The 21011-nt window shown below is 52.0% G+C and overlaps 8 protein-coding genes across 8 annotated transcripts; 5 read left to right on the forward strand and 3 right to left on the reverse strand.

The window, feature by feature from the left end:
* Positions 1 to 1811: 1811 nt before the first annotated feature.
* On the forward strand, positions 1812 to 2332 carry B0T26DRAFT_651505 (uncharacterized protein; the record flags this gene model as incomplete). Its single annotated transcript, XM_060438284.1, has 3 exons — positions 1812 to 1861; positions 1940 to 2119; positions 2215 to 2332. The coding sequence occupies 3 exons, from the start codon at positions 1812 to 1814 to the stop codon at positions 2330 to 2332; spliced, it is 348 nt and encodes a 115-aa protein (XP_060295116.1).
* A 565-nt stretch (positions 2333 to 2897) lies between these two features.
* On the reverse strand, positions 2898 to 4977 carry B0T26DRAFT_753870 (tat pathway signal sequence; the record flags this gene model as incomplete). Its single annotated transcript, XM_060445759.1, has 3 exons — positions 2898 to 4615; positions 4684 to 4731; positions 4869 to 4977. The coding sequence occupies 3 exons, from the start codon at positions 4975 to 4977 to the stop codon at positions 2898 to 2900; spliced, it is 1875 nt and encodes a 624-aa protein (XP_060295117.1).
* Positions 4978 to 5897: 920 nt separating this feature from the next.
* Positions 5898 to 9860, forward strand: B0T26DRAFT_742301 (Gaa1-like protein; the record flags this gene model as incomplete). Its single annotated transcript, XM_060444086.1, has 8 exons — positions 5898 to 6081; positions 6343 to 6480; positions 6592 to 6673; positions 6756 to 6943; positions 7021 to 7215; positions 7843 to 8092; positions 8164 to 9271; positions 9348 to 9860. The coding sequence occupies 8 exons, from the start codon at positions 5898 to 5900 to the stop codon at positions 9858 to 9860; spliced, it is 2658 nt and encodes an 885-aa protein (XP_060295118.1).
* A 512-nt stretch (positions 9861 to 10372) lies between these two features.
* B0T26DRAFT_651731 (uncharacterized protein) lies at positions 10373 to 11610 on the reverse strand (the record flags this gene model as incomplete). Its single annotated transcript, XM_060438299.1, has 2 exons — positions 10373 to 11253; positions 11343 to 11610. 2 exons carry the CDS (start codon positions 11608 to 11610, stop codon positions 10373 to 10375), a joined length of 1149 nt encoding a protein of 382 aa, XP_060295119.1.
* Positions 11611 to 11971: 361 nt separating this feature from the next.
* Positions 11972 to 13784, forward strand: B0T26DRAFT_718406 (uncharacterized protein). Its single transcript, XM_060442383.1, has 8 exons — positions 11972 to 12212; positions 12281 to 12357; positions 12429 to 12523; positions 12579 to 12670; positions 12729 to 12870; positions 12927 to 13085; positions 13141 to 13476; positions 13529 to 13784. The coding sequence occupies exons 1-8, from the start codon at positions 12085 to 12087 to the stop codon at positions 13625 to 13627; spliced, it is 1128 nt and encodes a 375-aa protein (XP_060295120.1). The 5' UTR covers positions 11972 to 12084; the 3' UTR covers positions 13628 to 13784.
* A 27-nt stretch (positions 13785 to 13811) lies between these two features.
* Positions 13812 to 16012, forward strand: B0T26DRAFT_718410 (putative N6-adenine methyltransferase-domain-containing protein). The gene is made up of 6 exons (XM_060442384.1): positions 13812 to 14011; positions 14066 to 14234; positions 14433 to 14549; positions 14763 to 14880; positions 15002 to 15073; positions 15172 to 16012. The coding sequence occupies exons 1-6, from the start codon at positions 13977 to 13979 to the stop codon at positions 15516 to 15518; spliced, it is 858 nt and encodes a 285-aa protein (XP_060295121.1). The 5' UTR covers positions 13812 to 13976; the 3' UTR covers positions 15519 to 16012.
* On the reverse strand, positions 15971 to 17833 carry B0T26DRAFT_742305 (ubiquitin carboxyl-terminal hydrolase-like protein; the record flags this gene model as incomplete). Its single annotated transcript, XM_060444087.1, has 6 exons — positions 15971 to 16072; positions 16135 to 16365; positions 16423 to 17204; positions 17287 to 17400; positions 17460 to 17696; positions 17749 to 17833. The coding sequence occupies 6 exons, from the start codon at positions 17831 to 17833 to the stop codon at positions 15971 to 15973; spliced, it is 1551 nt and encodes a 516-aa protein (XP_060295122.1).
* A 1179-nt stretch (positions 17834 to 19012) lies between these two features.
* Positions 19013 to 19855, forward strand: B0T26DRAFT_753876 (metallo-beta-lactamase superfamily protein; the record flags this gene model as incomplete). The annotated part of the gene is made up of 1 exon (XM_060445760.1): positions 19013 to 19855. One exon carries the CDS (start codon positions 19013 to 19015, stop codon positions 19853 to 19855), a length of 843 nt encoding a protein of 280 aa, XP_060295123.1.
* Between the last annotated feature and the right edge of the window lie 1156 nt (positions 19856 to 21011).

The following is a 21011-nucleotide window of genomic DNA, read 5'->3' on the forward strand; positions in this document are numbered from 1 at the left end:
GCGCGACTGAGAGAAATTGGAATTTGAACCGAACGCTTGAAGCCAGGCAACCCTCACGAGAGCTAAGCTAGGTAAGTAATGTTGTGTTTTATCTCATAGATAATGTAGCGTGTCTTCAAGCGCTAGGAAAGAGAAGCAATGTCCCACTAAAAGCATGGAGATGTCACGGAACGCCGGGTGAAGGGGTTGACAGATAACCGAGGCAGGAGCAATGGGTGCTCCTTGTCGAGACTGAATCGCGAGAGGCAGATTCTATGCCAATTGCAACGTACCAGGTAGGTACATGACATCCTAAATGTGTCGAGAATGGCCATTGTTCTTTCGAGATACTGTTGCCAGAAGTACGAAGAGAGCATATCCCAAAAGATCCTTGACGGCATGTGAGCATGTGCCATGCCACTCCTATCGAGCCGCCAACAAGCCTAGTGAAGTACAACTACTATGTATCATTGGCCGGAAACGACGTAAATTACGTTATCGAGAAGAGACTCGGTTTTTGACCTGCGTCCGAGAATCAAGAAAGAAATTTGGGCTGCAAATGCCTCAATTTGATTTATTTAACAACAACCTGCAATTAATTCATGGTGGGGGAGGCAGGAAACGCGAGGCTAGCTCGAAAGCAGAAGTGCGCAAATCATAAATGGTCAAGACGACAGCCGTGAACTGACTAACAGGGCGTTCTCATTGGCTACTAGGCAGGCGTTAGCGAAGGTCGATCTGTTGGCGAGGGGCTGCAGACCGTTCCCAAATTCAAGATTGAACGTGATACTTTCTGGGTCTCTCGGCATCCAAACTAGGAGCTACCCGACCCTTGCACTAAAATGTTGAACTCGTCGGCAACCGTCGTAGAAACGGCTTGGCGCCGGGAGACGAAAATTTCTGCTAGGCCTGGAGACCTCGTCTCGGCGGGGCCGTCCGGGTCTCGGCGGGGTCGTTGGCGCCTGAGCTCGGCTCAAGCAAGGAGATTCGAAGGCGATAGGCCGGCACGTGGCTATTACCTCCGCAGGGCGGCCAGAAACTCAATCGGCGCAAATAGAAGCGACAGAATACCCGTCAAAGAACCACAGCGTTCAAACTAAAACTAGGCGTTGCCGGGTTGATCCATAGACGGTAATAATGAGGGTTTAGTTCACCAGGCTTTGGATACTGTTGTACTTGGAAGGCAGGATGTGATCCAATCCCTAAATGTTTGTTGGTAGGGGCCTTCGCAAGGTATGAAAGGCCTCACTACCCTAGATTTTGCTCCGAGGCGCAATAGTTATTGGAATCTCTAATAATAAGAATACAGACCAAGTAATAACTTCCCCTTGCCAATTACCTGGCAGAGGTTATCGAATCCCTGCCTTGTCATCCACCTCAAGTACCGCGCAAACAACCATTTAGGGATTGTACTCATATTAGCATGATATTTTCACTGGCTGGAAACCCCCAATAGCATTCCGACCCCCGAAGTCGTTGTCTGAAGACGACAACAGAGAGCCCCATGGATGTCGGCTTCAGGTTGAATTAATTTTTTTTTGGCTATAGAAGACTTTCAGAGTAGCGTTTCATCTAGCTGTTGCGAACTTGTAGGGAACGTGGTAAGTAAGGTACTTCAGGTGCGCAGGCGCTTTCCCGGTTAGACAGGCAAATAAGAATTGTTAATTTCTGCCTGCTTCGGAATTTCCCACCACAACCGAAATCCAACCTCTCATCGACCACACAACCCTTTTTTTAAGCAAAAAATTCACATCGTAGTCTACATCTTCTACAGAGTTGCATCAGTTACAGCCTTCAATTCCTGAGAATTACGACGAAGCGAAACATTCACAATGGGTTTTCTATCGAAGCGCACAAAGACCAAGACGCGGCGGTATCTCCGGTGAGCAAAGCCTGCAAGCCTCTGATCTCATCCGCCGTTTTTTATCCACCCAACAAAACGATCTGACCATATTCCCAGCGACATGGACCAGATCCAAGCCGATCTGAAGTCTCCGCGGCATCTGGCGCAGCACAAGGAGTCCAAGCCAGCCGAGGACCTGCCGGGGCTCGGGCTGTACTACTGCGTCGAGTGCGCCAAGTGGTTCGAGACGGATATCAGCTTGCTGACGCACCGCAAGGGCAAGCCCCATAAGCGCAAGTGAGTTCTATTCCTGCCTACCCCTTCCCTCAGCTCCTTATGGAGCAAAGAGAAACCCGGATCCCGAGATTTTGACCCCCATTTCCCCGAGTCAGCCTCAAGGCACTGCGCGAGGGTCCTTTCACGCACGAAGAGGCCGCGGTAGTCCTCCGGACAGACAACGGGCCAGTCAGAATGTCAGAAAAATCGCAGGAGATTGAGATGGAGACGTAAACATCAAGGCGGTGTTTGTTGCTCGGTTCTAGGCCGTCGGACCAAGCCCCATATTATGGAAGGAATGGAGTAGGATGGTTGATAGCATCTTGGGTTCCCTCGGTCAATGACGCAATGCGCATTATCATGGTTATAGGGCATGTGGTACCGGCGTTTGTGCGTGTAAAAAAGGCGGTGGCGGCGTCAGGTTTTGATAGAGAAATTTCTCGGTTCCTTCACACTACAAATAACGGATATCAAAGGGTACCTTCTGATCATTCTTAACCAATATAGCTCGTGAATTTCCAATAGGAATAACTGGTCGAGCCGAGATATTGGCCAAGAACATGATAGACACATCGTACATGACAAGCGACTTTCTGGACAAACAAAGTTATAGCATTGTTTTTCTATTACATCTCATCACCCAAACAACCACCAGCCACGGCAGTCTGTACCATTTCCTAATATGCCTAGTCATGATCCCAAACTCTAATTTCCGAAAATCATTCCTGATCTGCCCACGATTGCCATTGGGTATTCTATAGTTTCACATTTGTACCTTTTCCGATTTCACGTCCCGGTTTTAGTAGTAGTTGTTCATCTCCTGACCACTGGGACCAGTCGGAGCACCCATAGGCCGTCCTTGTTGGGAATTGCCATGTTGTTGCTGCTGCCAGCCACCATACTGCTGCTGGGGCTGCTGGGGCTGCTGATATTGCTGCTGCTGCGGCTGCTGCCCCTGATGTTGGTAAGGCGGTTGGTAGTGCGGCTGTTTTTGGTAACCTTGGCTCCCTTGGTTTTGCGTCTGCTGCAATGTCGTAAAATTTCGCTGAGAGTCATCTTCGTAAGACACCTGCTGCACAAACCCGCCTTGGTTTTCTCGCGTGGCAAGATCGTCGAGCGACTTGTAGTGATGGCCACCACCGCCACGGACGCCACGACCTCTGGAACCACCTCCTCGTCCCCGGAAACCTCGGTGCGGGCCCGCATTGGCTCCTCCGCGGAAGCCTCCTCGGCCTGAACCCCCGCGGCCCGGAGGTCCAGATTGGTGGAAGTGGCCCCGATCATTACGGTGTCCACCAGCATGCGTATTGCCTTGACGCAGACGAGAATCTTCTTCCCCGCTGCCAAACTTCCTCTTGGAGGGTTTGTTAGGGAACAAGCTCTCGTATGCACCTTCACTGGGATCCTCCGCTTCAACACGAAGAAGCACCTTTTCTCCTACTGTCGTCTCAAAGACAAAGGCTTTGTCTAGCGGTACTTGCTGCCAATTCTTGATCTTACCTGCGTCCACCGGACGCGCGCCTTTTCGTAGCGCAAGAACAACAAGAGGGCTCGGGTTGTCAGTGTGGAACTTTGCAGTAGCCGGCACAGGCTTTAGGCAGGCCGCCCAGATATTGTTCTCGAAACATGCTGTGCCAGTGACTTCCCACGACATCTTTGTCCCCATGCCACCGACCTTCTCCAAGATACTAGCCGGACACGGTCTCGGGCATATCATGATATTGTTTGCATGCAATTTCAACTCTGTCTCTGATAGGTTTTGCGGAAAATTTGCGAGTGTTAGCAGACGCTGAGTATCAGCGCTGTTGATCAGATATCCTGTATAAAATACAGTCTTCTTGATCATGAGGCGCTCGCCTCTAGTCCCGCGCCGGCGCTTGAATAGGGCGGCGTTATGCTCGTTGATCAGGTGCTGGACTTCAGCTACTTCGGCAACGGGGTCGAGATTTGTGGCAATGTCAGCCACTGGCACGACCTCAGCATCAATCGGCCCTCGTGTGGGGGAGCCACCAATGCCCCTTTGCTTCTTGTTATAATCGTTCAGGAATTCACGGAAGCCCTTGACGTGCTTCGGACGATCCTCATAGATACGGATCTCTTCAGCCTGTTTGTAGGTCTCCATCAGAGCTTCCAAGAAAGCCTGCTTGAAAATCATGGTGGTGGCAAAGGGCTGGTTGTTGGGGCCAACGGCCGGCTTCAAAGAGGCTAGATCAAACTCAAGGCCTTTGCTTGAGACCATGCGCTTGACCAGATCGGCGAATCCAGACTCTGAGCGGCCAGTAAGCAGGACACAAAGCGCATCCTTTTGCCGCATGCTCAGCCGAACAAGTTCGACAATCTTTTCATTCCACCACCCGTTCCATGCCTTCGGTTCTTCCTTGGCAAGACCCTCGCCTGTGGAAGCGAGAATCCGGCAGTCGTGCCACCATCCACCGTTGATAAAGCACTCGGGGTTCGCAAGAGCACCGATCGTAGGACCGCTCCATATCTTGGGGTTTGGAAGAGGGGTCTTGAAAACTGCGATGTAAAAGAGGAGCAGGTCAGTCACGAAGACCAAAAACATTCTCGGCAGAGGGAAGACATACGCGTATTGTCAAAGTCGTAGACGTGGATCACCTTGATCTTGTCAACGGCTGGTGGCAGAGAAACGAGTTAGCAACAAAGCACAACGGGGTGAACACAGGAAAGTAAGGGCAAATAAGGACTATGACTCGCAATCGCAAGCTCGCCGGCGGAGATTCTTGGGTCCGGATTGAGCGTTTCGCCATACCTGGAAGTTGATTGTTTAAAATGGACCACCGCCCGAGGGCAGTGACGGTGTGTGCGCCGCCTGCAAGCCCATTCTGGGCCGCGTATGCTGCATATGCTGAAGAACCCATGGCTCGATGTGACAATTTCGCAATGCGCGTGAAGCGGACTACAAACATGGAGATGTCATCTCGCGCGTTTAGTGTGCGATCGCGGATTCTGAGCTTGCGCTAACAATTTCGATAGCTTGGGCATGAGGCTTGCCTTCGGCAAGAGCGGGTCACGTGGGGCTAGCAAGGTCCAGCCCAAAATGCAGTTACGCTACGGTGCGGATTACACGTATATAGCGATATCAAGTACACGTATTCCGCAAAGCAGCTACATATTCCAGTAAAGAGATGGCGGTTTAATGTGTTTCAATATCGAAAAATAACGTTACATGTAACAATTTTCTATTTATTATATTAGCAGACGTGTGTAACACATCTTTCTGTATTCTCTCTTGCAAATCTAAAGCGATTGGCAAGTAACTATTATTACCTTGCGCTCCATCAAACATTATGCATAAAACCGGTGCGAAATACTCCATACTGAACCGTACCTTGGTGCCTGTAGATATGTGTCCCAACCTAGTAGTGTACATACGGAGTATCCGTAGAATAGAATGAATGGCCCCACACCAGACACGATTGCAGCCAACGAACGCCAGGGTCCTCCATGGCGGACTGCCGCGGTGTTAACAATTTCCCTTCATCTTGGGCGAACATGGGCTTTATTTTATTTTCTGATATACAAATCTTTAGCGCAAATTCCTCCAACATGACGACGGAGCTATAACGCGATTTTGAGCGAGCCTAACTGATTGACGACACACCCACCCCTACTACGAGAGCTCGTCCTGGTTCAATCAGCAATTGTACCTCGTCGCTGGGAGCTCGAGACAGTTTTGCCTGGCCGACCCATCCGAAAGGGACTCCCCGCCTTCCTACCGTACCCTCTCCCGGCCCCGGCGCTGCTGCTGTGACCGCGGACGCGACCGCAACGATCCGTCATGCCGTCCACCAACGCGGTCTCCTTCAACACGTCCCGCGTCCGTTCCTATGTCTTTCGCCTACCACTTTTCACGCGCGCCGTCATCATCGCGATTGTCGCTTTTTGGGTCATCGGCGTCCAGTCGTTGTGGGATGTTCGAACATGGGGCGCCTTAATACCTGACGAGATAGGGATCACGACGTGTTAGTCTTTTTTTCTCTGTCATCGTCTCGTCTCTGCCGTCGGGTGATAAGGCCGGATGACCCATCTGAAGCCAAGCTGGTGCGCCAGTATAGGCAAGCAGAACAAGGCATCCTCCTTGTCTTCCGACTAGGTCTGCGCAAGGTTGAGTGTTGATGGATAGAAGCCTTGACAGCCTGCCTTTTATGTTAAGGCATATGCAAGCGCATTCATGGCGACGAACAATACAGAATCAGACAGCAGGCTAATAGTGCAACAACTAGTATACCGCCTTAATACGTTCCCTTTCATCCACCTCAATGCTTTTCACGCGATCATGAACATCCTCGCCCTTACGCCCCTAATGGAGCGTTTCGAGGCCGAGCACGGCACTCTTACATCCCTAGCCCTGTTCTTTGGCCGTGAGTATTTCTCTCGTGCCAAGCACAATGTTAGGAGGCTGCAGACTGGACAGAAACCCTTTCGTTAAGCCACGTGAAAATGAGGATCTAGACTGACACCACTGATTTTAGCATTGACGACGATACCTTCGTTCATATACTTGTTTGTGGAAAAGTTCGTTCTCAGGTCGAATACGAGCGTGATGGGCGCCAGGTAGGCCAACCTCTCCCCAGAAAAGGGGCCTTGTGCTCCCACGCTGGAAATATGTATTCTAACTCTTGTCTTTGACACACAGTATGTGGGTCTTCCTTCTCCTCGGTATGGAGGCAATCCGCACGTACAAGGTAAATCCGTACCTAGTAGTAGCAACGCACAACATTCCCACCTGGACTACGCCCATTGCCCTGCTACTGTGTGTTGCGGCGCTGGTTCCCAGCTCGAGTTTCTTGGGTCACTTGTCGGGCCTGGTCGTGGGATACATCTGTACGTTTCTCCGTTTCTTTCTGTTCTTCGATTCTCCACCCAAGTTGTGTTACTAATGTTTGGTTGCTCTTCAACAGGCGGCTTGGGATACCTCAAATTCCTAGCACCTCCTGAGAAGATCCTGCGATGGGTGGAGAGCAAGGTGAATATATTCGGCCGTCTACCTTACTATGTGAACATGGACCAAAAGACATATGGGCGCTTTGGAGTTCTCCCGTCGTCTGGTGGGAGTCCGATTGGGGGCCCAACTACGGCCAAGGGCGTTGTTGGAAGTTCGCAAAGGCTTGGGCCATAGTCATCGCCGCCCCTTTAATGGGTCTTGGGCGAAAGGCTGTTGTATCTGGTACATATATATTTATATAAACTTGTTTGAATCTTGCGTGCGGCACGGTTTCCTAGCCTGTCTCAATGGCGTCACAAGTTTATTGCCAGGGGTGTGGACTTTGGCATCAAGGATACCCATATTGTGAGAGGACTTTGTATATGCATACGAAAAGCACACAAAGACCTGAGATTAATAGTACATCATGAGAAGAGACAAATGTAAGACTTTAGACGCTCTCCTTTGTACTAGAAATCCGCGGGTTCCTAGGTTGTGGGGGGTAAACGCATAAACCGTTGGATGCCATGGAGCATTATTCAGTAAACGGGTGCTAAAATGCACACGGGTCAAGGAAGCTGCGCTTAGCGTCTTTAGCCCCTCAAGATGCCAGTGGTGGAGCTTGTAAGCTGCATGCATTGGCCCGACTCTTCAGAATGCATCAGCCGCTGTCGAAGAGGCTTCGACCAGAGAACACCACAAGCCTAGAGCTGCGGTGAACTATGCCGCGTCTTTTGTGTTAGCGCAGTCTTCCCTTGGTTCCCATTGGACTTTTGCAGACTAACGAACAACGTTATAGCTGGCGCGTTGCGTCTGAGGCGCGATCCGCGCATCCTGAAGCTCCCGCCTTACTTGTCCCTGCTCTGCATCCTTGTCGGTGTTGTCTGGCTCTTCCTTCTCCCGCTCGACGACTACTCGCGGAGGACATACATATCAGAGAACGCCCTCCTACCAGGCCAGGTCCATACGTACTTTGGTGGCAGCGACCAGAATGTCTTTCGCGCTTACAAGCACGAGGTCAACGCCTTGGTAGGCAAGAGCAATATCGAGTACGTGCGCCTTGCCCATCCACTCACCTTTGAGCTCTTTGGTTCTAAAACTTCCCCGGGGATATGCGGAGATGCTGGCTGACGGGGCTATGCTGGTCTAGAATAAACGACAAGCTCGAATCCATTGTCAAAGGCCTCGGCCTCAAGGCAGGACGCCAGAACTTCACGTACAGCGCGGCCGGGCTCGTCTACTCGGGCGAGAACGTATACGCAATCCTGCAGGCACCACGCGGAGATGCCACCGAGGCCATTGTGTTGGTGGCAGCATGGGAGAACGTCAAGCAGGAGCTGAACCGGAACGGCGTGGCTCTTGCGCTGACGCTGGCTCGCTACTTCAAGCGCTGGTCTCTATGGTCCAAGGACATTGTGTTCCTCGTGACGCCCGACAGCATCGCCGGCCCGCAGGCGTGGGTTGATGCTTACCATGATGCCCACGACTCATCGCGCGTCGACAGCCTCCCGCTAAAGTCGGGTGCCTTGCAGGGTGCCATCGCCATCGACTATTCCCAGGAGAGCCGCTTCGAAAGCGTGCACATCGTTTATGACGGAGTGAATGGCCAGCTGCCCAACTTGGACCTCATAAACTCGGTTGTCAGCATCGCTGGCGGTCAGATGGGCATGGGCGTGGCATTGCAGGAGATGTGGCACCACAATGACCAGTATCCAGACCGATTGCGCACTATGCTCCGCGGCATGCTGAAGCAGGGGCTCGGTTTAGCCAGCGGTCCTCACAGTAGTTTCATCCCGTACCATGTCGACGCCGTGACGCTGCAGCCCTTTGGGGATGGCTGGCAGGACGAGATGGCCATGGGTCGTGTTATCGAGGGCACGTTCCGCAGCCTCAACAACCTCCTCGAGCATCTACATCAGAGCTTCTTTTTCTACCTGCTCATGCAGCGTGAACGATTCGTCAGCATCGGTACCTACTTACCGAGCGCAATGCTTGTGGCTATCAACTTCACCATCATGGCCATTGCGCTGTGGGTCAAGAGTGGCCAGCCCGAGAGCACGCCAGCTAAGGCGGCAGATGGCGCTGAAGCCGCTGGCGAGACTGTCACGAAGTTGAATACCAGTACACCGGCGGTGGAAAGAGAACTCTTCTTGCCTCTTGGCGTTGTGACTATCTGCCAGTTCTTGGCTGTGATTCCTTTATATCTCTTTAACCACGCCCCTGAAAATGTAAGAGCTCTACTTTATCCGACGCCAAACCGTCGCTTCCGCCCTCTTTTGCTAACTCCCCTACCCATTGATGCAGATGCTCACGCCGGCCTTCGTAATCTTCGCGGTTTTCAACGCGGTGCTGCCCCATGCCCTTTCATCCGTGCTCACCAACTACTACGCGCCATCGGCTCAGCAGTACCAGCTTATCAAATCATTCTCGCTTTTGCTGCTGGGCATGTTTCTGGCGTCGCTGGCAACCCTCAACTTCAGCCTTGCGCTACTCGTCGGCCTGCTCGCCAGCCCCCTGACATTTATGCGCCCTTGGCCGCAGTCGCCGGTCCTGCGTGCCGCCTGCACTGTCCTCCTCAACACCGTCAGTCCTACGGCCATCCTTGTCGCCAGCGCCGCTTACTGGCGCCTCGACGTCGGCGCCATCCTGCGCGAGGTCGCCTTTGCCTGGCACGTCTGTGGGATGAACTCCCCGGTCGTCGTGTGGTGTGTGTGGTGGCCCGCCTGGCTAGCCGGCAGCATCAGTGTCCTGGGAAAATCAGAGGAAACAAAAAAGAAGACCTCGACGGTCGCTACGGTCAAAACAAAGGCATTGTGAGTGTTTAAATGAGTTATCATGCATATATCGTGTTGGGTTTTACAGCAAGCACTGTCGGGTGTTCAGTTTAGCGTCGTAAAGGGTTAAGGGCTCGATATCAAACGTTCATAGACTGATAGTTCAGCGCTGTACTTGTGCCTACAGTAGAGGTCAACCCCAGGGCATTGTACCTGGCTATCACAGTTAAACAGCGAAGCATTATTGACGCCTCTCCCCGAATCTCAGCGTCCCAGTAAGTTAACGTCGGAGAAAGCGGTAGTTAGACAGTACCACGATGGGACGAGGACGAGGCTGTAGGCCCTCTAATTGTGTTGCTGAACGTCTTTATTCTTTTTGTCCATCGTTTCCCGCCACAGACGAATTGGTTTTCTGCTGTAGACAGCGCAGTCGTCCATGGCATGTAGTATACAAGGCATGCATTTTTCATACCTACAGACCCTCTAGGTATCTCTCCCGGCTCTTGGCCAGTCAGACAGTACATTCATCCTTCCCAAGCAAACCCCATGCTCTGCTCATGCCGCCCAGACATCCTGCCCTGCATTCTCAATCCAGTTGCCGAGCTGGTAAACGCTCGAGTCCCAGTCTTTCAACCGCTGGCGCATGTTCTCGATCTGCTTCATATCCAACACCTTAGGCTGAACCCAGTTGATGTGTGCCACCTCGTCTACTTGGTCGATGGTACCGCGTAATAGACCGAGACTTAGCGCCTTCATGATTAAGTGCTCGATCTCATCGGGGCGGACCTTGGTCTCGGCAGCGATGGTGTCAAATGTCATGGCGCGATCGTGGGGTGGACGCCGGAACACGGCCTCGGTCAGGGACGCCAGGTAGATCTTCTCGCGCAACTGGCGGCTGTGCTTGGCTAGCAGCGGCGTCGACTCGATGTGGCCAACCAACACGTCGTAGGCGGCCAGGTCGCCGCGGTTGAAGGCAAACAACAGGTCCCGAAGCCATTGGTCCTCTTCGCGGTCTGCCAGCGCATCCAGTATCGGATGCAGCAGCAGCTCGCCAAAGTTGTAGATGCTGGTGCTGACGAGAGCCGCAACGCTCAGGTCGTAGGCGCGGTAACGCCTCTCCGCTGCGCTCAGCGACTTGATGTCGATACAAGCTAGATACAGCAGCGCGTTGCGGTAGTACGACCCAAAGTCCATCTTGGCTTGGTAATAGTCGGCGTTGGCGCCGTAAAAGGCCGCGTGCACGATCGTCTCGACCGAGTCGAAGCCGTCCAGAACCCGCTCCGCCCGATCAAGATCTTTCCGCGCGCCATCTAGATCTACCAGGTCCAGCTTCACGCGCGCCACGGCGATGGTGGCAAACACGAGGGCGTCTTGCGAATCTTCGTGGTCCACCTTTTTGACCACCGCCTCCATAAAGGTGAGGCGCTCTTGATTGTCTTACCGCCGAGATCTTTTGTTAGCTACCTGCACATATCTTATCCCATGCATGCTTCTCAGTTGGCATAGCGGGGCAGCGTGCTCTTACCTCTACATTGTGTCGCTGCCTTCAAGGCCAGGTCAACAAGCTTCAGTTGATTTATCTTGTCGGCAAACTTGAGGATGAAGACCTTGTAGAACTGTAGGCGCTGCGGGGCACTGCCGGGGTTGTTGAAGAACTCGATGAGCTGGTTTGTGAGTTGGTGCCACAGCTTCCGCTCCCATAGCGTCTCGAACTCGAGAACTAGAGGCTGCAGGTCCTCGGGGGACTGGTCCCGCTGATCGGCCAGGAAGTCGGAGATGGTATCGACATTCATCTTCGCGGCCCAACTGTGTGCAGAAACGGGAGAACACGGAAATTGTATGGCGATCGTCTACAGTAAATGTAGAAAAGCGTTTGAAGCTTTTTGCAGTATGCGGTCGGTTGGTCGAAGGTAGAAAGCTGATATGGTGCGATGTTTGAAGTTGGGATGAGGAGGAAGACAAGGAAGGCATTGGACCTGAAGCTAGCCTTCCTGCCTGACTTGACGCGGCAGCGCAGCCTGGTGCTAGCTGGCCGCTGACTGACAGGGGATCAATGGATCGGTACGTACTCCCGAACCCGCTAGCGCCCACTGTTTGGAGCCTTGAAGTAGCTGCACGTGATTGGCTTGACCCTAGGCGGGATGAAGTGGGCCACAGCTCTGAAGCCATCAACTTGCCGGCTTTGGCTGGGAAGGAGCTCGCAGTGTCCATCTGCAACAATCAATTGAGCGGGACACAGCGCCTCTTGCGACCCACGACGTGCAAGAATGGCTTCCCTGCCGACCGCAGCGCGGTTGACACCGAAAATCGCGAGGGGCGCTCTTCAGCGCCGAGGCGTCTCGGATATCACCATTACGCGCACTGGCAAGCCCATTATCCGCACAACTGGTGGCCGGTCCGTCTTGCTGCTCCCCGATCTCTCCCGCTCCCCGACGCAATTCTAACTCGGGTTTACCGCTATAGTTCCTCCCTCGGCGGACACACTGCCACCGTCTTCGGCGCAACCGGTGCGCTCGGCCGTTACATCGTCAACCGACTAGGTACGCTCCCGTAGCCGCCCCCTCTTGCCATCGAGACATTCCACCCCCAGATTTACTGACGTCTTGTCCAGCGAGGCAAGGATGTACCGTAATTGTCCCCTTCCGGGAGGAGATGGCCAAGCGCCATCTGAAGGTTACTGGTGATTTGGGCCGCGTCGTGTTCATAGTGAGGCTCCCGGCTTTTACCCTTGTCCGCTCCAATTGCTGAAACCCGGCAATAGGAATACGACCTACACAACACCCAGTCGATCGAGGAAAGTGTCAGACACTCGGACGTTGTGTACAACCTGGTTGGCCGAAACTACCCTACAAAGTGAGCTGAGCATGTCCGAATTTGCCTGCGTTGATGGCAGCAACTGACGGACAGTAAGGAATTTCTCCCTCGAGGACGTTCACGTTGAGGGCTCCGAGCGCATCGCCGAAGCTGTGGCTAAATATGACGTGGATCGGTTCATTCACGTCTCATCCTACAATGCGGATCCGTTGTCGCCTTCCGAGTTTTACGCCACCAAGGTAGCTACCCCTCTGAGACGAGATATATAGAGATAATTTCCTAACTTTGCATCTAGGGTCGGGGAGAGCAAGTAGTCCGGAGCATCTTTCCTGAAACTACTATCGTCAGGCCCGCCCCAATGTTCGGCTTTGAAGACAACCTTCTGCTGAAACTTGCGGGAGTGACCAACCTGTTCACGTCCAATAACATGGAGGAAAGATATTGGCCAGTCCACGTTAGTGTAGCATTACTGTCCCCCTTTCCGGCCATGGCGTACTGACGGGTAGTAGGTCATTGATGTTGGTGAGGCGCTAGAGGTCATGCTCTACAACGATAACACCGCAGCTCAAACATATGAGCTTTATGGACCCAAGAATTACTCAACGGCCGAGATCGCCGAAATGGTAGACAAGGAGATTTATAAGAAGCGGAGACACATCAATGTCCCCAAGGCGGTTTTGAAGCCCGTTGCCGGCGTATTAAACCGTCTTCTCTGGTGGCCCGTCATGTCCACCGACGAGGTGGAGCGAGAGTTCCACGATCAGGTCATTGATGAGTCGGCCAAGACGTTCAAGGACCTCGGACTCGAGCCGGGTGACATTACCAAGTTCCTCTACCACTATCTGGTAAGCTCATCCATCTCATCTACTGTGGCAACCGAAACTGACACCCCCGAAGCAAGGTTTCCGGAGCTCTCAATACTACGACCTGCCGCCATCGACAGAGAAGGAGAAGAGAGAAGAAAAGCAATACATTCATGTGTTGGACGATCAGTAAATGGGGAAATAGCTGGCTGCCTTTGGGGGGGCTAAGACGCCCTGTAGAGTGTACATACGTAGTATTAAAAACGCCTTTTTATTTCAATGTGAGGGTGTCCTAGAAATAATTAGATACAAAAAAGAGTAGGAATAGCTCAACTTGCTTTGCTACCTTGGCATTGGTAAATTTTGTAAAAGGATCGGTGTGCTTTAGTCTAACAAAATTTAGATGCAAACCCGACCGAGAATTATGAGCCCAAAAACGCCCGACAAAAATTTTTTGCCTCTTTCTCTACCATTCGCCCACCTCGCCTGAAACCGGCCACCTTCAACGCCCAGCAGGAAAGACTTTCGGCGCCTGATTCACAATGGCTTCTAGCTCAGAGAGCGATGATGAGGAGATGTAAGTACATCGAGATTTCTATTCTCCACAAACCATTTTTTGACTCTGCCTTAGCGTTTTGTCCTCGGACGCTCTCGATGCACTGAATGCCTTCTACGCCGAACGTGATGCCCGCGCAAAACAGCTCGCTGAGCTCGAGCAAGAGGCGGAGCAGCGCCGCTTGGAGAGTGTCGCTTTGTCTATGGATACTTTCACTGAAGATTGGAACGAATCCCAGTTTTGGGTGAGTGATGGGTTTTTTGGTGATTTTTTTACCCCTTGTACAAAATGCGTCGATGGAAGCCTTTTTCTTGAAAAAAAAAAAAAAAAAAAAGAAGAAAAATAATTGGCGGGCTGAAGGACGGCCTCGTTGACAGCCAGACCCCATGGATAAGGACATACAAACACAGAGAGATTGGGATTCTGACTATGTGATCAAAAGTACTCGGAAGAAACAGCGAACCAGTTCGCCCATTACTTGCTCGATGGCTGTACCGCTGAGACTACGCTCGCTATTGTGTCGGCACCAAGTGTCTTTGTGGCGCTAAGAAACATTCTGGTAAGAGAGATACTTCTGCTAGCACGTCTTCCTGTTTTCTCGTTATCTATGTGCTTGGTTCCGTGTTTCCAGGTTATTCGTTTGTGTGTGATGTAAACAACATGGGCAGTGGAAAGGATGGCCTTTATTGTTGTCATCCCCGCCCGTCTCTACTATACTATCACCTACTTTGGCCATGTACTCTTGCTAACCCGTTATTTTTTATGTATGAAGAGCACTACTCCCTCAGATGAGCCAAAACCAAAGCTAGTGTTGCTTGAGCATGATAATCGCTTCGCCATCTTCCCGGAATTCGTGTTCTACGACTTTGCGCAGCCGTTCAAGTTACCACGTGCGTCCCTCCACCATTCTCACACCCCCCAGGAGCTCTTCTTGACTTCACTCGAGCAAATCAAGACTCTGGCTTCCAGGCAACTATAGTCAAGCATAAACAAGTACTAACTTCCAGTTAGCGCACTTGAAGGGCACCGTTGATTGCGTCATTACAGACCCGCCATTCTTGAGTGAGGATTGCCAGACAAAGAGTATGTCCCCAGAGTCGTCACCCGAACATAGCTCTATATGACCTCCTTGTATGCTATAGCTAACCTTAGATGCTCTGCTACTTTTGCAAACTCAACAGCCGCCCTCACTGTACGTTGGCTCCTAAAGACAGAGCCTACCACGCCAGCAAAGGCCACAGCGGTCAGTGGCAGCCAGGCTGGTAATAGCCCAGCCAAGTTAATTCCCCACCCTCGAATAATCGTTTGCACGGGAGAGAGGATGGAAGGGCTTATCACGAAGTTATACCGAGCCTACGGAGTTCGGACCACCGACTTCGAGCCAAAGCACGCTCGCGGACTGAGCAACGAATTCTACTGCTACGCAAATTTTGAGTCTGAGCTCTGGAAATGGAGGGGAGAGAAGGCCGTGGCCGTAGCAGGAGACCCAGATGTGAAGGAGAGAGTCAAGCCTGCCACTGACTCATGAAAACCCCCCGAGTCGGGTCTAGAATATCACGTAGACAGATGAAGATAACGACTTTCTCATTAACAAGATATTTGCCGTGGGCACAAGCGGGAATGGGTCACACCTAGCGCAAAGGACAAGGACTCTCACGATTATGCGGATCCAACATGTACTTGTACAAATCGAAACTCCCGTCGTCTATTCCTTGTTGATATTGTATATTTTCCCGCCGACAGGGACATGCTTTGTCTATGGAATGATGTATCTGAACCGATACCTCAACCCGCTTCAGCCCTGTTATGCGCGTTCATGATGATCTGGGTTGCAATATTCCCAATACCTCATATGCCGTGGCTTTACTCTGTGACCAAACCTTGGCTATAGATGACATGCTTTCAAGGAGAACATGCGCATGCTTATCATCCCACCACAGGGCCCTTTGATAATCCGCCGCCGGAACCAGGTCATGCATTCTATGCAAGTGATCTGATTATGTAGAAGAGTAAGTATGCCCGCGCCCCGAGAACATCTGATTTGGCCGCAAGCTCAACTTTGTGGTCATTGAAAGCGAACCACTTAGACACGATGGTTAGTATCGAAACACGTAATTCTAAGAGACAAGGAGTTGTGGACTTACCTGGTCGCCCACTCGACAATACGACACATAATGGCCCGTGTCAATCTCCCCTACGTGGACGACCACGCTCAAGAGATCGTATGTGCATGACCGTGCAAGTTCATGATTATCCTTGGCATCCTGGGTCCTAGCACGATTCGTGTATGGCAGCATATTTAGCTGCAGCGGGAAATGGACAGGTGTATCAATCTTCGCCGCCCGTTCGTTTCTTCCTTGCTTATACTCGAATCTCTGCGGCAGAGTCAGAATCTATTCTTATGTAGTCGAAGATAGGAGAGCGTTGAGCACCTTCATCTGAATTGCTAGAACGTTTGGTAGGCGCTTTATCATAGTCTGCCTACGCGCTTGCTGCATTGAATTGCAATTGTGGCAACGGTATTCGCATTTGTCGGACTTGATGTATTCCTCATCCAGGCACTCCTGTAATGTCATGGTGTGCGCTTTGGCCCCCCCTTTCTTGCCCTTCTTCTGGGCAAGATTCTCAAGGGGGAGGCTGAGGTCGAGGAAACTTTGGACCTGATTGGTTACGCCGCCGCAGTGCTGGCATGTCGTGGTGCTTTGAAGCTTTCCATAGAAAGTCTGATGGATTATGCAGTCGCAGCTGTGCTCGCTGCCAATCTCGGGCTTTTTACCGTCGCCGTTGCGCTCATGTAGCTCCTCTGCCAAGAACTGGAAGAATTCATGTGCATCCTGCTCCTTGGTCGTGACAAGGTTTTCGAAAGCCTTCTTCTCGCTAATCCAGAAGCCCGAGAGGATGTTAGCAGCCGTGTATCCGTTAGTATTCTCCACGGCGTAGAAGTCTTGAAACATATCATCCATCGCGCAGCTCAGGCAGTGCTGTGTGTCGCAGTTGATACTTTGGTGCCCATCGCTCAGATAGAAGTTTCTGAGTACAGGGTTATGTAGGAAGCTCTGCAACACCACATTCTGGTAACATGTGGCACCCGCATTATATATACCACGGAGTCCATTGGCCTTGCAAGACGCAACAGTCGTGTTTGTCGAGATGTACTGTGGGCTCTCCTTGAGGGGGTCTGATGCGAAAAGTTCATCATGTTTCCGTTTCCGACCTACCCAAAGCAGTCAGCGGGATATTCAGGGAAACCGGGGGTTGTTGGGCTGTGAAGCGCGACTCGAAGCTCGGGGACTTACCTGTGGAGAAAGTGCCTGTGCCAACCTTCTTCAGTCTGAGATCCTCAAACGTTGGGTCCCAGACAATGTCGTCACACATCTGACAAAACAGCGCACCGCTTCTCGAGTCAACATCTGTACGAGCATACAGTCAGCTGTGGACACAACCACACAAGCCGGCACGCCCCACGTACAGAATCTGTGCGATTTCTTATTGCCATGTTTGTTTCGGTCGTCCTCAGTAAGTGTCATGGGGCACTGCAGACAGAGACAGGTTGGGGTCAGCGACGTAACGATCTGGCCCTCGCTGAGCTTAGCAGTTTGGGGCAGGATCGGGGTTGTGTCGAGGATGCTCCGCAAGATCGATTTGTAATGCTGAATTGACGTGTTGGTCGTTGCCTGGTCTTGATTAAGCAAGCGCTGTAGGTGTTCTGGTAGAAATTAGTGATGGCGGCTGGGAGAGGCTTGGGTAGAGCGACTCACCACAACCGTAGACCGGCTGCCCGGGCTTGGGGGGTTGGACTTTGAAGTTCTTCGGCGAAGCTGGCGTAGCAGGCCTCGCAGCCATCTCGTCAGGAACCACCCCGGAGTTGACAGGGCGAGGCGTGAAAGCTGTGTCCTGGGCCCAAAGACAACAGTCGGCTGCACACAAGAGAGAGGGATGCACCGGCTCTGAACAGTCCTCTGGTAGAGCGCGGCCACCTATCAGACGCAAGAGCTCAATACACTGCCTCCAGCCTCTCCTCTAAATAAATGGGATAGAAGGCGCACGTCGCGAATGTTGTCAGTGGTATCGTCAACAGTACGTGTCGTGAAGTGGGGCTGCGTGGAGGAAGAAAGCTGTCGGTTGAGAAAGCTCGGAGCAAACGATAATGGCGAGGCGGCGGCGAATCGAGAGTAAGACTTGGTATGGGGCCTGACCAAGTCTAATGAGCATTCTGGCCGGAAGCGCCTCGAGGTCCAAAAACTATGTCAGGAAACGCTGAGAGATACAGACCAGTAGGTCAATGTGTACACTTGCTCTCGTCGTCAATTTGGCGTCGCCTCATCACTCAAAAATGGCGTCTAACGTGCAGCGAGCTGGAAATTGCTTATCGAGATCCTTCCCGCAAGGCTTATCGCAGGGGCGGAACGCTTCAGCTGTGGTCCGAGGCGCTAATGAATGCCACCTGCCTAGGAATGGATGGCACTGACCTAGAACTTAGGCATGCAAATACGGTATGGTATTGTACTAAAGTGTACAGTTGTACATGTACTATCGTTACCTCGGCACTTAGGTCAGGTATTACCGTTACGTTACCTTTGTAAGAGGTGTATGTAAGGTACTGTAAGGTAAGCCAGGTAGGCATTAGCACCTAGAAGAAAGACATGCCTTAATTAGTAGGGCTACGGATAATCCATCAAGTCCCAAGCCCATCACCGTGCCTAGCATTGAAGCTTCCTCGGCCTCAATACTGGAGTTGGGCGGGCGTCTTATAAATCTAAGCGTGCACGAGTCCAAAGTCCGGAGAGATCCCAATACTCGCATTGATTATTTTATATTCTTCCCAATCTGATGTCCTTCATCTTTAATTCGGATTAGACCCAACGAAAGACAGTTGAAGTGTATTTGCTGTTTATTCTCTAATTCATATCCATTCCCCGCAAGTTGTTTGGCCTCGTACGCCGCATTCATAGCACCCACACGAGACATAAGCGAGGGGCCATAATTCGGTTTGGCAAAACGCTGGTGATTCCTATGGTCAAGATGGCTTCGAAACTAGTTCAACTCCCCGAGGTCGAGCGGCTAAGTCCCGCGTGCATCCGCATTCTCGGAGGCAATCCTGGCAAATTCACGCTCCAGGGGACCAACACATATTTGGTCGGCACAGGTCCGAAACGACTCCTCGTTGACACGGGCGAGGGCAAGCCGTCGTGGATCGCTGCCATCAAACGGACAGTGGAGGAGGAGAAGGCCTCGATATCAAGTGTGCTCATTACTCATTGGCATGGCGACCACACAGGGGGCGTTGTGCAACTTACCGACAATTGGCCAGATATCAAGGTCTACAAGAACGATCCTGAACCTGGCCAACTAGAAATCGTCGACGGCCAGACTTTCACTGTCAAGGGCGCTTCACTGACCGCAATTCACACGCCCGGGCATACTGTTGACCACATGGTATTGGTTTTGGCGGAGGAAGACGCCTTATTCACGGGAGACAATGTTCTTGGGCAAGGCACTGCCGTGTTTGAAGATCTAGGGGTTTATATGGATAGCCTCGAGAAGATGATGGGTCTCTTCAAGGGTCGAGCGTATCCAGGCCATGGGCCGGTGATCTCGGATGGCCCAGGAAAGATCGCCGAGTACATCCAGCACAGAAAGCAACGGGAGGAACAGGTTGTCCAGACGCTGCGCACCGAAAACCCGGCCGGTGGATACGCCTGGACCCCAATGGAGCTGGTCAAGGTCATCTACAGCGATGTGCCTGTTGATCTCCATCCCGCTGCTGCGGCGGGTGTCTTGCAGATTCTGCAAAAGCTTCAAAGGGAGGGCAAGGTGTCGGTAGATGGCGAGAAATGGACGCTGACTGGTCGGTCTGTCCTGTGACCGGGAGGACCTGTGGCTTATGCGATCGGTAATCGCACCCAGCCAGATGGAATCCATGGAAATGGCGTCTTTTCCTATGTCGCTACGCTACACGATGCGACCGTCATTCACCCGTCATTCAGCCCTAAACTGTGTTGTGACGTCAGCCGCAATGGCGTCTCAGAGCCTCAAGCCCGCTTTTCACGACAGCTCTCAGCGCTACGGAGGAATGGGCACTGTAGACAAGATATGGAGCTTTGGCCTTATATGTAAGTACGAAGTAACCACGCATACAGTGTACAATAATCCGCTGCAGATAGCTCATATCAAAACCGCTACATACGATCATGCTCAGTTTGTACTTTGTCAGGCCTGCCAACTTCGTCCACGCCCGAGGGCTGAAACAACAACCACAAATGGTTAACATGTCCGTTGGTTAATACAGCGACTCGACGATTACTTTATGAGTCGTTTCATGATCCTCACAAGTACTCATATGAGCACTAATAGTGGCCATATCGTGACTACCTATACTGCGCCGTACTCCCCAAGCTACTTGCCGTTCCTTGTCTGCCGCAGAACGGCCAGTTTACGCCGTTCGTGGGCTTCGCCGCCAACGGACTTTTCTCACCCAGTAACAATGGAGAATGTCTGGACTTCACTCTTTCCGATCCTGGGCATTTGCCAGTCTTCCGTGTCCCAACTGTCAATACGCTTAATACGCTGGCTGGATTTCCAGATACGCTGTGGAGGTTCACTTGCCCCGAGCTTGCGTCACCGTCGTACGACAACTTAAGACAACTCAGTACACATGATGCCATCAGCAAGCCCTGCAGATTCAGTGCCTTTGGGACGGGATACTCGGTATCCATGGATGTTCAAACACTGAATAGCTTGGAATGCAGGAGACTAGGAGGGGTAGACCAGAATACCTACCTTACTCAGTAGGCTCAGGTTGTCAGCAAAGCGCTGGTCGCCAATGGCAAGACATCAACGGGAGCTCCCCACACATGAAACTAACTCCGTCTTCTCACGACGGAACCAGGACAGTGCTTTTAACTAACTTCCCACACGTTGCTAAGGATGCAAGTGGTCGCTTTGGATTACACAAATTCTCACTCAGCATCGCAATCACTGGCAGCTGACTTTGGCCAAGAGTACGCCGAGTACCAATGGT

Source organism: Lasiosphaeria miniovina, assembly GCF_030549165.1.
Source record: "Lasiosphaeria miniovina strain SMH2392-1A chromosome Unknown B0T26scaffold_5, whole genome shotgun sequence".
NCBI classification, from domain to species: domain Eukaryota; kingdom Fungi; phylum Ascomycota; class Sordariomycetes; order Sordariales; family Lasiosphaeriaceae; genus Lasiosphaeria; species Lasiosphaeria miniovina.

Bases quoted from the DNA above. Each gene is read 5' to 3' on its own strand.
- B0T26DRAFT_718410 (XM_060442384.1), top strand. From the start codon at position 13,977: ATGGCTTCTAGCTCAGAGAGCGATGATGAGGAGAT. The intron at 14,235-14,432 runs GTGAGTGATGGG...TGTGATCAAAAG, and splicing joins GGAACGAATCCCAGTTTTGG to TACTCGGAAGAAACAGCGAA. The intron at 14,550-14,762 runs GTAAGAGAGATA...TTATGTATGAAG, and splicing joins TGGCGCTAAGAAACATTCTG to AGCACTACTCCCTCAGATGA.
- B0T26DRAFT_718406 (XM_060442383.1), top strand. From the start codon at position 12,085: ATGGCTTCCCTGCCGACCGCAGCGCGGTTGACACCGAAAATCGCGAGG. The intron at 13,086-13,140 runs GTTAGTGTAGCA...GACGGGTAGTAG, and splicing joins AAAGATATTGGCCAGTCCAC to GTCATTGATGTTGGTGAGGC. The intron at 13,477-13,528 runs GTAAGCTCATCC...ACACCCCCGAAG, and splicing joins AGTTCCTCTACCACTATCTG to CAAGGTTTCCGGAGCTCTCA.